Source organism: Botryllus schlosseri, chromosome 10 (assembly GCF_051294905.1).
Source record: "Botryllus schlosseri isolate E-star chromosome 10, Bs_hap1, whole genome shotgun sequence".
Taxonomy (NCBI): domain Eukaryota; kingdom Metazoa; phylum Chordata; class Ascidiacea; order Stolidobranchia; family Styelidae; genus Botryllus; species Botryllus schlosseri.
In genome coordinates, this window is record NC_137245.1 from 3,418,288 (window position 1) to 3,431,007 (window position 12,720).

The following is a 12,720-nucleotide window of genomic DNA, read 5'->3' on the forward strand; positions in this document are numbered from 1 at the left end:
ATATGGCCGATAGTCTCCTTTTTGCGCCTTGAGTGGCATCCCATCGAGGGGCATTTGTCGTCTTTCTCCGGACGTCCCCGAGCTCCTCTGCTCCGCTTGTGGGCGAGGTTTCCCCGAATCTGAATGGCATCAATGAACGCTTTCCCACTCAGTAGGCTCGAGCCATCGGTGACCCCCCAATGCTGCCAGGGGACTTGGTCACCCGATCCGTCCATTGTTTCATACAGCCACCTCGCATTGGCACCTCTTTCTTCAGCGAGGTTCTGCACTTGTTGTCCCCGAATTTTGGGGAATCCTCTTTCCGCGCCTGTTCTTTTTACATGATCGCAACGGGCCAGCCAGCGAATACTAGACTCATGAGAGTCTTCCATTTTACGGATCCGGTCCACTTTATAAGCACCGATGTGATTGGAGTATTTGGTTGTAAAGTGAGTATACGGCATATGTTAAAATACTTATCTGCTTTGACTGTGAAATGCTACCGAGACATATTCCTCATGGTTGGCAAGCAGCAAGAATCAAACTCACGCGATTACCATCTCGAATGGGATCTTCTGTTCATGCGTGCCGTCATTGTGACAGAATGTTCACTACAGCAACCGGACTGGGGTTACATAAGAAAACTCAGCATCCGGTCATATCCCACGCCGAGGCCGCGGCGAAATCTGCTAAAAGGAAACGACGATGGCAGCCAGAGGAAGAAGAGGCCCTGGCTGTGACAGAAATATCCCTCGAAAATGAACAGGGAGCAGTGTCCAGCGAGGACCTACATAGGGCATATAAAGGCGGTAGAAGATAGCTGGACTCAATCAAATGCGAGAGAAAGATGGCGAGATACACCGAAATGGTAAATCGGTTAAGAGGCATGCAGCGACCTAGGCGGTCCACCCGGAGCCGGCAAAAGAAAGGAACTGGACCCACTGGCGTAGCAGCATGTCCTGCCGCCCATGGCTCTCGCCTAAAATGCCGCCCCCTAAGTAGACCACAGCAAATTTCGACATAGATTCATGTTCAAGCAACCTTGTCAATAAAAATAACTACAAACAATATACCGCGTCTCAGCCTCACAGTCTCAACATTAATAAGGCCAAAAATAATAAAGACAAGAAATAGCGAACGATTGTGTTGTGCAAATAGAAAATCAATAGTCGCCTCAAAGCAAAATCAGCGATAATATCCTCAAATTCTAGTTTTTGAACGTAGTCTCTTTTTATAGACAGAATGGATAGAGCTGATAACCGATCATCAGTCATGGTAGAACGTAAATAAGACTTAATCAGTTTGAGTTCGAGCTTTGAAAAGCTCGCCTCACACAGCCAGCTCGCAATTGAAATCCCAATGGTCAGATAAAGTTTCAGACACAAGCATAAATATGGTGCCGAATCAAGTATAGCTTTGCATTAAATAACCACTGTAAAACATCAAACGCTGTTGCACTACGATCAAACGTAGTTTCACTGCTCCGCGCCAGCCTCTTAACCCTTTTAAAATTTCAAGTTGAACAACTTCATATGATCATATCTTAATTTTTGTTCGTCCTAGAGGCCTCATATTGGTTTTTACGAAAAGCTGGCAATCTTCTGATTCATACGATCCCTAATTCGAAGGTATAAGGCATGACAATTTTCGCAGCCAACTCCAAAAAGTCCACCTCGTTGTCATAAGTGGTTCTAAAAGCGCTGGTGAATAAATTGTGACTTCGCTTTGCAGCAGCGCGTGGGAATTCAAAAATCCAGACATATCATTTAAGTGTTGTATATGCCGGTAAACCTATAGTTTCAGCTTCAAGTTCAAATCTGTCCAAAGCTTGAAACATGCATCGTCTAACTTCTTCAACAATACTGAGGCCAGCATCTTCTAATTGTTCGCCAGGCATTCTCCTTTTTCTACGAACTCTCCGAACAATCGGCATTGACGGCTGTTTCGGAGTGGTTCCATCGCCATATTAACAATATCAATTCGTGTTTTCCGAATCAGCGCGACACTATAGCTTTCGATTGAGATCTGTTTGATTAAACTTTAGCTCATGGCAAGCCAGCTATAGGACGACCAATTAACGATTCTTTTAGCCGGCTGTGGACACTGTGCTGAGCGAGATAGTATATTAGTATCCGAGGTTATCCCACTAGACGCTCAGCAATCACAGAGGGAAAGACGGGGGTGCAGACTAGATGACCTTATTATAAAAACAAGTCCGTCTCGCATCTCCGTCGTCAGAGCATCTCGATGGTGCGGGCGGAAAAGAATACCATCTCTCTCTCTCTCTCACTGTGCTGCCACATTTTGCCGCCCCCTTGGAGCCTGCCGCCCCTGGCGCAGAGCCAGAACCGCCGAGTGGCTGCTACGCCACTGACTGGACCTCCAAGGCCAGTGAACGAAACAGCATACATCAACGCACTGAATTGGTGTATAAAGCTAAGATGCGAATTGGAAAAACTCGAACCTTCAACGTTACCATCAGAGAAGGATATCAGAGACGAAGCCTATCTAGACCGGCTAATTACCGGGATGAACTCATTGCGGCACTGGAAACGCACGCGAAGTCTCGCAAAGAGACTGGGCCGAAGTTGCCCTATCCGGAAATGGAAGTCGCGACCCAAACATCAACATGCCCAAACGGGGCGGTCGACGACTAGAAAATTGAAAGGGGAACAATATGCAAAAGTACAAGAACTGTACAAAAAGGACAGAACAGCCTGCGCTGGGCTAGTTATCAATGGTGGGTGGAGAATCAAAAGAATTGATCGAGAACCATCTCACAAGGACATTATTAAATTCTGGAGCAACATATTTCAAACCGAGAAGGGCTCCGATAAAAGGACAATTGCGAATGAACCAGTGATGAGCGGAGTCTGCTTTTCGAGACTCCGAGTCCCTCCGACAACTTTGGTCTCTGAGGCAAAGTCCCTCCGACTCCGGGGATCTCAATCCCAGACTCCGAGATAACCCGAAGAATCTTGTCCAGTCTCCGAAACATCCATATCGGTAGAGGTAGTTATTCAAAACCATTGTCGAAGAATCCCAATCGATGTTTTCGATAGCCTCTCTGACATTCTGACCAGTTTTTTTAGTATCCGTGAATTGCCGAACAGTCGCAACATTACTTCTGAGAGTCAAGTTCTCTCCAACAAAATGGACAGTCAAGCTAATAGAACTGCGACCCTTTAGATCGGTCCACATATATGTGGTGATGCCAGCCAGCCCATAAGACTTGATAGCAACGCTTAGTTCCTCTGACAGCTTCATCTTCAAAGATGAAGCCTCCTCATCCAACTTACGTTTCACCGTAAATCTGGATGGCAAAACGTCTTCTGCACAACACCACGGCAAACCGGCACTTCTTTGGTATTCTCCACCCGGCGATCGGTGTTCCCCATGATCACCTTCTCCTTTGATTTCTCGGTTACTTTTTTGTTGGAAGAAAGAAAGGAACTTTCTTCAACTGCGATCAATTCTTCTTACGCGCTTCGCTATGTCTTCGAAGATGCGACGTACCACTTGTCGACTTGTGATGCTTTAGCTGATCATTGCAATTTTGACATCTCGCAGACCCAGTACACTGACCGTTATTATCATGCAGCATCAGAGTGAAATCCTTCCACACGTCACTCTTTTTCTGCGTCTTTGTGGTTAACCCACTTGACGTCGACGGTGCTTCAGCCATTATATTAAAACGACGAAGGAAGACCAGTCAGTTCAAACTAACTACCACTAACACCACTGAAATCGACGATCACATCACAGGTTTCAAGGTCAACTATATCGACCAAAACAACTTTGGCTCATTTTGTAGAGTTTTTTATGCTGATTCCAATAATATACATCCTAACTTCTAAAATTACGTATTTTCTGAGATATCGCAGTGCAAACTGCCGACCTCTGAGAAACGGCTGTAAAATCAGCAACCGTGTCGATGACGTACTACCATGAGGATTTTGCCGATACATGGAACACTGAATGGGATGTCTAAGTCAATCGTTGGTTGTTGTCTTCGCCTAAATTACCTGATGCTGCGTTGTTTTGATTCGGCATGTCCGACTGGACCATTCAATCTTCATTTTATGGTATTTTAGGTTCTTTTAATTTGCGATCGCTTGTGTAGAGGAAGTACAGAAGCCAACGTGCAAGGCAAGCAGTTCTGTTTCCATCTCATGTATTGATCCCATGGAAACGCCACCTCGGTAAGGACGAGGACGGCTAGCTACCCCGCACTTCAATGAAAACAGATGCAGAGACCAGAAGAAAAGCAAGTGCGGAAAGACCCTTTTGAAGTCCAATATAAGGAAGGCTGCTGTGCTCACCGATGTACAGTGTTTTTCAATAAGCTGCTGTAGTCGGAGTAGGAGCACTTTGCCATCACACTTTCTCTACCGCAAAGGATGCTGTACAATGGTGAAGAACGACTTCTGGAGACAGATCTGTCATTCAATCATTGACCAGTTGACCACGAGGTGTGGCCAGAACCCCCTCCCTTTGCTGCTGCACGTGCAAGATTGCAATGAGATCAAGCCATACATCACGATGATGCCGTGTCACGGTAGGTAATTATTATTTCAACCTCACTTTTCCCAACAAATTCAGAGTTTTGTAACTTCAAACAACCAACCCGGATCTAGGCTTACATAAAAAACTCTTGTCCTGCTGCTGGCTTTCACATAGATATTGAACCGGTGTTACAATAAAAATAAAGTAAATGGAGTGTTAGTGAGTGAGTTATTGAGTTTCTGCTGTAAATTATTATTTCAGAAACATTGACAATCCTGGCCCAGGGCATCATGCTGGAGCATAACATCAAAAAAAGAAAATTCCCGGAAGAATCCTGGGAATATCACTTATTCACAGAGATTTATTGAGATAATTTCCTTCTATGATATTATAATTTTTGCGATTCTGTATTTATTAGAACCCAATAAAAGCTTTCGACTTTTCTGTATGTATTACAATCCAGTAAAAGCTTTTGAGTAAAGCCATTTTATTACATACAAAGATAAAGTGAAAGTAGCAGTCTGTGAGAACTGATCAGCGACGTCGGAATACTTCGGATCCAGTGCATGCGGCGGAGCTGAATTCCTTTGAGTGAATCTAGTCAGGTCTAGCGTCTCTGAAAAGTCAATATGTATTAGTTATATGCATCGGTCTTCAAGCTTAGATCGGCAGCATGCCGCACAATCTTACATGCATGCGTTACACTAATTGTTTTAGATGCGCAAGTCTAATCATTTGACCAAACGGTACGGTACTTTCGTCGTCCAGTAATGCCTGATTGTATATACCATTCAATGGCTTACCTATATACGAGAATTCCTCAATAGTGTCGGAAACAGATTTACTAGACACCGTGTAGCTATCAGTTGAGTCCACAGCTTCAGAGGTTGACATTATCCCACTTCAATACATACACCACAGCCGCAGCATCAGAAATCCTCATGGTAGTACGTCATCGACATGCTTCATTGATTTTACTATCGTTTTCGTCTGTGGTGGCATTTTGCGACTTTCGCTGCTCGATATCTCAGAAAATACGTAATTTTAGAAGGTATGGTGTATATTTTTGGAATCAGCATGTAAAACTCTACTGAATGAGCCAAAGTTGTTTCGGTCGATATAGTTGACCTTTCAGTAAATTAAGTTCCGCATCGCCATGAAACAGTTGATGAAGCTGCACTGCACTAAACATACATGATGCATCACTGACGCACCGATCGACGCTCCTTGGAGTTGACTAAATAACTAGTGAGAGTGACTTCCAATTTTGAAGTTGATCCATGATATCTGGAATTTAGGGTCAAGATCAAAAAGTACGTTTACCAACTAAACGCCGTTTAAAATGCAAAGTAAGGTTTAGCGATCGGTAAACGCAGATCAAAACTTTCGGAGAGCCATAAATCTAGTTTTAATATGCTTCACTAAGCAATAAACCTAAACTGCCTCGCGAGGTAGTTTAGCGCGGCGCATCAGGGTTGCCAGATTGGCCCTCTTGGGGCCAAATTTGTGAAATTTGGCCCTTTTTAGAGGCAGTTGGCCCCCTAAAAAATCTTTGGCCCCATTTTTTCGATATTTGGCCCTTTTTGGAAGTAGTTGGCACATACTATCAAACTATAGATAACTCCGTAGGTTAGTTATCTATAATCAAACTAGCTATTTAAATGAATATGAATTCCAGAAACCAAACGTGAAAAGCGGTATCGTTTTAGGCATTGTTTGCGCAGAATGCTTCCTCATGATGACGCTTGAATGCTTGTATTGGGTCTTACCAGTTATCACTGTACTCAGTGTACTGAACGTGCTTTGCTTGATTGATTAGGAACCGTGCGCTGTGCTAAAGGGAATGTTTAGTTTAGTATAGTAAGGCACTTAGGCTACTTAAGTATCATATTTGACTTCAATGTGTAATTAATCTGTCATAATTTCATAAAGTTTTGGCATTATATTAATTTGCTCTGTTTGTTGATGGGAATTTGTGTTATCTAAAGCAGTGCTCTTCAACCGGGGTGGTCGTACACCCTAGGGTGTACCAGAATTCGCAAAGGGTGTACCACTCGGATGGGGTGTACAGGGGTGTACCAGATCCGAGTAACAATGAGTCGATGGCTAGCAATCACAAATGCCGGTTTATGGGTCAGTACAGACAGGTTGACGCACAGGTTAACGAGCAATATGGTAAAATGTTATCTCAAGTGTAATACTGTACACCGCTTGATTGTGATGTCATAAGCAAATATTTCTTCTATTCATTTAGCCGTCGGCAATAGACCAATGGTTCCGTTTGGTGTTGTAAAGTATGCAGTTAACAAACATGTGTTCAGCTAGTCATTTGTATTTTATTGATTTGTGAGGAAACCGCCGCGATTAATTTTTGAATCCGTGCTTCCTACCCGACGCTAATAAATACCGCAATGCACATAAATGAAGTGACGTAGCTAGCCAGGGCCGAAACAGCTTCCATATTGAAATCGAAACCCTTTTGTTTTAAAATGCCGATTGTATGTCCAATCTTTCGCCATACATTTGCAATTTAGTATTTTGTTATAGGTTATGTAAATTAGCGACAATAAACTGTGTATAGCGGCATACGATCTGAGGTTGACATCTCTTGCAGCCCATGTGCTACTATCGACTGTGTGTGGTGTATGGCAGGTCTGATGCGCAGTAGGCTGGTGCACCTGCTATCATCGCTGAACTGAATTACCGCTTCTGCAGCAGTAGCTTTACCTACTCTCCCCCCAATACTGTTACATTTAGGTTGATTATCGTTCGTTATATCATGCTGTTTTTGTTCTGACACGAAATAAATTCCAATTTGCGTAGGGTTACCATACGTCCTCTTTTAAGAGGATTTGTCCTCTTTTTTGAAAGTGTCCTCGGAGGACGCCCTTTTGTCTTCTTTTTTTGAGATTTTGTGTTATTTTGTGAAAATTTAGGTCAGATTTAGAGCAAATTGTTATGCCGTAAATCAGCACAGAAGTGACGCTCCGGCGGGTATTTCGGAGTGAAAAACTGTGATTTTAGCTCTGAGTGAAAAGTTGACCTTTTTTTTAGTCATCCACCTAGCAATGCGGAGAGAAAAACGATATTTTGAGCTCTGAGCGGAAAGAGGACCTTTTTTTAGTCAATTGATCACCAAGTGGGAAAAATTAACCGGTTATTATGCAAGTCTCAAATTTCTGAAAAAGTGTTCTCTTTTTAGATTTCCAAAATATGGTAAGCCTAAATTTGCGTGGCGGGCTGCCTAACTGGCTGCGAATAGACTCTGTGACCAAATACTATTTTATTCAAATCTATTTTTTTTGACGCCAATACCTCCGCTTCTACTGGTCGGAATTGAACCAAATTTGAAGAACGTAGTTTTTATAGACAACCTAACACTTTTATGGGGTGAACAGAAAAATTTCAAATTTTTCGTCATTTATTTTTGTATAGTAAATAGAAACTTTCCTCTCGCGTAGCAAGGCGGCTACTAGTTGGAATTGAACCAAATTTGGTGTGTAGGCTTAAGTTAGGTAACCTAACAATTTTATCAAGTAGCCAGTACGATTTGAGAAAAATAGTCATGTTTGAAGACCCCTAATGAACAGGGGTGTACGAGTTTTGAGCAAACCTTAAAAGGGTGTACCACGTCGAAAAAGGTTGAAGAGCACTGATCTAAAGTATTATTTCACTCAAGAAGACGCATCTGATTTACAACATGCATAGTCAAAATTAGTCAGCCGGCAGCGCAACGAGGTCGTGTACTGAGAATAGAACGTTACTGCGGTTACAGACAGTGCTTGATGTATTTTATCAAAAGTTATCTAGCAACCCTATTCAGTTTTGAAGTTTTTTTTACCATAAGCTAGCTAGCTAAGTCAATTTGAGTATGGCATCATCAGCAAAGGGCCAGTGGAAGAGCAGTTATGATAAAGGGCGGAAGTATAATAGTAAATGAGAAAAGAAATTTGTTTGGTTAAAGAAGGCGAGTGATGGTTCAGAAGATGCATATTGCAGGTTATGCCATACTACCATGATACCCAAGCAAAATAACTTGATGAGGCATGAGAAGTCCGAAAAACATATGAGGAGAGTTCCATCGAAAGGGCAAACTTCGCTAAAAGTTGTTAAGAGTTCAAGCAGCCAAAATGATGAAATCAAAATGGCTGAACTTCAGATTGCCGTAAGCGTAACCTGTCACAGTGCTATTCGTTCGATTGACCACCTTGGAGAAATCATGGTAACACATGGAAAAGGTAGCACTTTGGAAGAAATCAAGATGCATAGAACTAAGTGTACATGCTTAATAAAGAACATCATTTCACCTTCCATGAAGTCGGATTTGATTGATGATTTAAAAGACAAGAAATATGCCATTATTGTCGATGAATCAACTGACATCTCTATCCAAAAGCATTTGTGTGTCCTGGTTTGCTACTTTAGTGAACAAAGGAATGAAATAATCACTGCATTTCTGGGTTTAATTCCTGTACTTGAAGCAACAGGAGAAAATCTTTTCAATTTGATTGATGCAGAAATTACAAGCATCAATCAAAGTCTAGCAAACTGCATTGGTTTTGCCTCAGATGGAGCTTCAGCGATGCTTGGTTGCAACAATTCTGTGTGGTCTAGGTTGGAGAAAGTGTCCCCACAATGTGTGCAACTCAAATGTACCTGTCACTCACTTGCATTATGCATTCAGTATGCATTTTCAAAACTGCCATCAAACATTGGATTTATGCTTTCAGAAATACCACGATGGTTTTGTAACAGTGAGTTAAGAAGGGAGGCATATAAGGAGCTATTTCTTGTCATGAATGCCACAACAGCTGTTGAGCCGATGTCAAGTATTCCACTGCCATTTGAAAAACTATCATCGACCAGATGGTTAGTAAGGGGGAAGGTGATGTTTAACATTTTAATGAATTGGCAGGAGCTCAAGGCCTACTTTACCAGTGCAGAATTAGCTACAAAGAAGATGGATGGAAAGTACAAGGCTCGACTTCTAAAGGAAATGCTATCTGATGACAGCAATTACTTATATTTTGTGTTTGCAACACCAATTGTGCAAGAATTTGAAAGGGTGAACAGTCTTTTTCAGCAAACAAAAGCGGATCCACACACCTTGTACCAGGAACTGAATTTACACCAGCAGAGCCTTCACAATAGGCTTTATGACACCAATGGAAGGAAAAGAAACATACATGATGTTGATTTCGGAGTCAAATTTATAACAGAATGTAACCATGTCCAAAAAAAGAATGTCAAAGCACTCCAAGAAGTAAACAATGTTAAGACAAGGTGTCTATCTATGCTTGAGGAAGCAGATTGTCAAGTTTCCAAGAGACTTCCCCCTGTCAAAGATACTTTCAAGAATTTGTCATTATTGAATCCTGTGGTTCTTCTCAACCAAGCATCAAGACCAGCTTTTGCAAAACTGCCACTTTTGCACTTAGCAGGGGATAATATCGGTATGATTGAGGAACAATACAGAAAGGTTATCTTCATTGACTGGAAAGAAGCGGCACCATTCAAGGCACATGGAATTCCACACGACAGTGAAGAATTTTGGGTCGGAGTGCTTTGTCATGATTCATTCAAGGAGCTTGCAATGTATGCATTAACATGCCTTGTAACTCCAGTGAGCAATGCTGTTGTGGAGAGAATATTCTCCCTTGTTACATCGGTCAAAACAAAAGCAAGAAACCGCATGCAGCTAAAACTTCTGGATGCTATTGTAAGGATAAGAGCAAATCTTATGCTTTCAAACAAGTGCTGCAAGAACTTCCAAGCAACACCAAAAATGCTGCAAAATTTCACGGCAGATATTGTTTATGCCAAAGATTCGAGTGGAAACACTGTTGAAGACGAAGATTTGGCATTGTTCTTATAGAATGTGGACTGTGTAGGAATAGAATGTGGACTGTGTTTGAATGGTTAAGACAGACCAGTATTGAAACACAAGAAGTTTTATTTGACAATATTCAGTTGGAAAAGGCTTGACATAATAGCAGTTATTCTAGTAACGATTCGGTGTCCTACAATGCTATCAACCGGTGTAGTGGATTTAGTGTCCTGCAACAGTATTAGCAATATAAATCAGGAAATTCCTGTAATTGGCAAAAGGTCTATGGGTGATATTGCAACGTTAATGTTGTTGTTAACGTTATTATGCATCGTTTAACAACGTTATTGACCAATTTGGGTGTTTTAAACCAGTTTGGCCCATTTTGGCCCTTTTTTTGAAATGGTTTGGCCCTTTTTCTCAAAAGCTGTCTGGCAACCCTGCGGCGCATCGGCGGTTTAACCCAGCAAACACCCAATTGTCGTGGGCTATCCGAGTTGGGTCCGAGCCGTGTCCGAGTGTCTGAGTGTCCGCTTGGACATGCGGGGGCATATACTAGGCTATCCAGGTTTAGAGTTGTCCGGTTTGAATATCCAAGGACATACCTAGAGACAAACGTTCAGGATAGTCCACTGAAATTCCAAATCAAATATCCTATGGATATCACAATCTGACAGTGTGCGGATATTTTCCCGTTGTCTCAGCTAAAAAGTCAGCATCTCATGTTCCTATGCTGATAGGTGCCCATATTCCATCCTTTCGAGACATTTTGAGGTGGTTCGAAAGAAAATCACACATTCACACGATTTTTCGCATATGCGCCATTTCGTCAGATTGCGTTTTTCAGTCGCATGCGCTCGATCGGTCGGCAGAGATGGCGTCTGCGCACATTGAATCTGTATTTCGTTATGAATTGATCAGGATTATGCTTGTCTTGACGGGAATTATATGCTGGTAATGAGGAGTTGATGCATGGTATATTCTCTTTCTGTCTTTCATTTCGAGCATGTAATAAACTTTGCAATTTTTTTACTGCAGTATAAGGTGTTAAACCGAAGTTCCTGTGCTGAACATCAATGAACTGAACACTGAACGGTGAACATTTGTTAACAATTGTCGCGGCGCGGGCTTCGTGGATGAGAACATAAATGCTTTTCTCCTATATGTGCAATGCCTCAGTGCACACAGTCACGTCATTCAAATTTTCATCTGGGAAGTTCGAACTTTGAATGACTGCCAGCGTCGAGAAGCAAGTGTTATCTTCTGAAGTGTCTTATTTATGCACACAGCGCTTTGCTATTGAAGTAGAGCTATGCATGGTCTAAGGTGTTACTATTTGTTCCTGCGGTGCATAACATTCGCGATCATTTGAAGACGCGCTGAGCTTTTTTCTCCGACGCCATGTGGTCGAGCGGGAATATTACAGATGATTAGCGTTTTTCACTCGCATGCGCAATTGCTCACTGCGCATAGTACACACACTCCATGACTCCATGTGATTCAGGCGACCGTCTGGTATGGTTGACTAAGCAGCTCTCATCGCCGGGAAGCATTCTCAACCGCTTGGCGCCATGCACATAGATTGGTGATCAACTTGCTACGTATATAGTCAGTAGACAATCATATGCAATAATGCATACGGTCAGTATGTCAGTTAGTTTGATTATCGCCAGGCATAACACTTCTAATCCAGGCAAAGCATATATAAGTGATGGCATGTTGATTCTATAACAGCAGTGGTAATCTGTTATTACGTCTTTCTTGACGAAACTTAAATTTATGAACGGCAAAAAGGTAAGATATACTGTTTCTCTTGGTTATAACATTCCATTGAGCAGGAACGATATGTATGTTGGAGTAATATTTTGTCTGTCTGGTTGGCAATCAACTGTGCTATACGGTATGCCATTAAAACTCTACTTGAGATTTCAATATTGAGATACCTCTATTCGATTCTGCCCAGCCCTACTATATCGTTATGGCTATGAGATTTATTGATAATATAATATATCAACGAGAATGGATGAGGAGAAAACGATCCCGAACTAGATTGGCTGGCGGCACAAAAGGTTCGCGGAATATCGTTCTGCCAGAGAGCTCCTCGTCTAGATTGCTGGTAAACTTGACTGAATCGAGTGAATCATCGACATCGAGTGACGAGTCCTCTGAAGCCGGTTTTAGTATGGAAGAATGCCTTGAAGTTGAAGGGGACAATAGTAGTCAATTTGACGATTTTGACTTGTGTAGTTCTTCAACCAAATTGTCACCACCGCCCATGGATAAACTTGATTCGGCCAGCTCTTTTCCGAATGATGCCGAAACGAAGCTACTATTCAAGTCTCGTTTAGCAGAATGGGCATCAACACGAAATATTCCACAATCAGCAATAGATTCACTGTTGCGTTTAT

At 42.1% G+C, this 12,720-nt stretch overlaps 2 protein-coding genes and 1 long non-coding RNA gene across 3 annotated transcripts in view; 1 reads left to right on the forward strand and 2 right to left on the reverse strand.

The window, feature by feature from the left end:
* LOC145448770 (uncharacterized) overlaps nucleotides 1–12,720 on the reverse strand; it is a 163,460-nt gene that overhangs the window by 129,388 nt on the left and 21,352 nt on the right. The window lies entirely within an intron of this gene.
* On the reverse strand, nucleotides 4,956–5,625 carry LOC145447934 (uncharacterized). Its single transcript, XR_013917756.1, has 2 exons — nucleotides 5,289–5,625; nucleotides 4,956–5,101 (listed from the first exon to the last, which is right to left on the reverse strand). It is a non-coding gene; the product is annotated as an uncharacterized LOC145447934 (long non-coding RNA).
* LOC145447715 (uncharacterized) lies at nucleotides 7,926–10,699 on the forward strand. The gene has a single exon (XM_080325964.1). It carries the CDS (start codon nucleotides 8,501–8,503, stop codon nucleotides 10,358–10,360), a length of 1,860 nt encoding a protein of 619 aa, XP_080182090.1. The 5' UTR covers nucleotides 7,926–8,500; the 3' UTR covers nucleotides 10,361–10,699.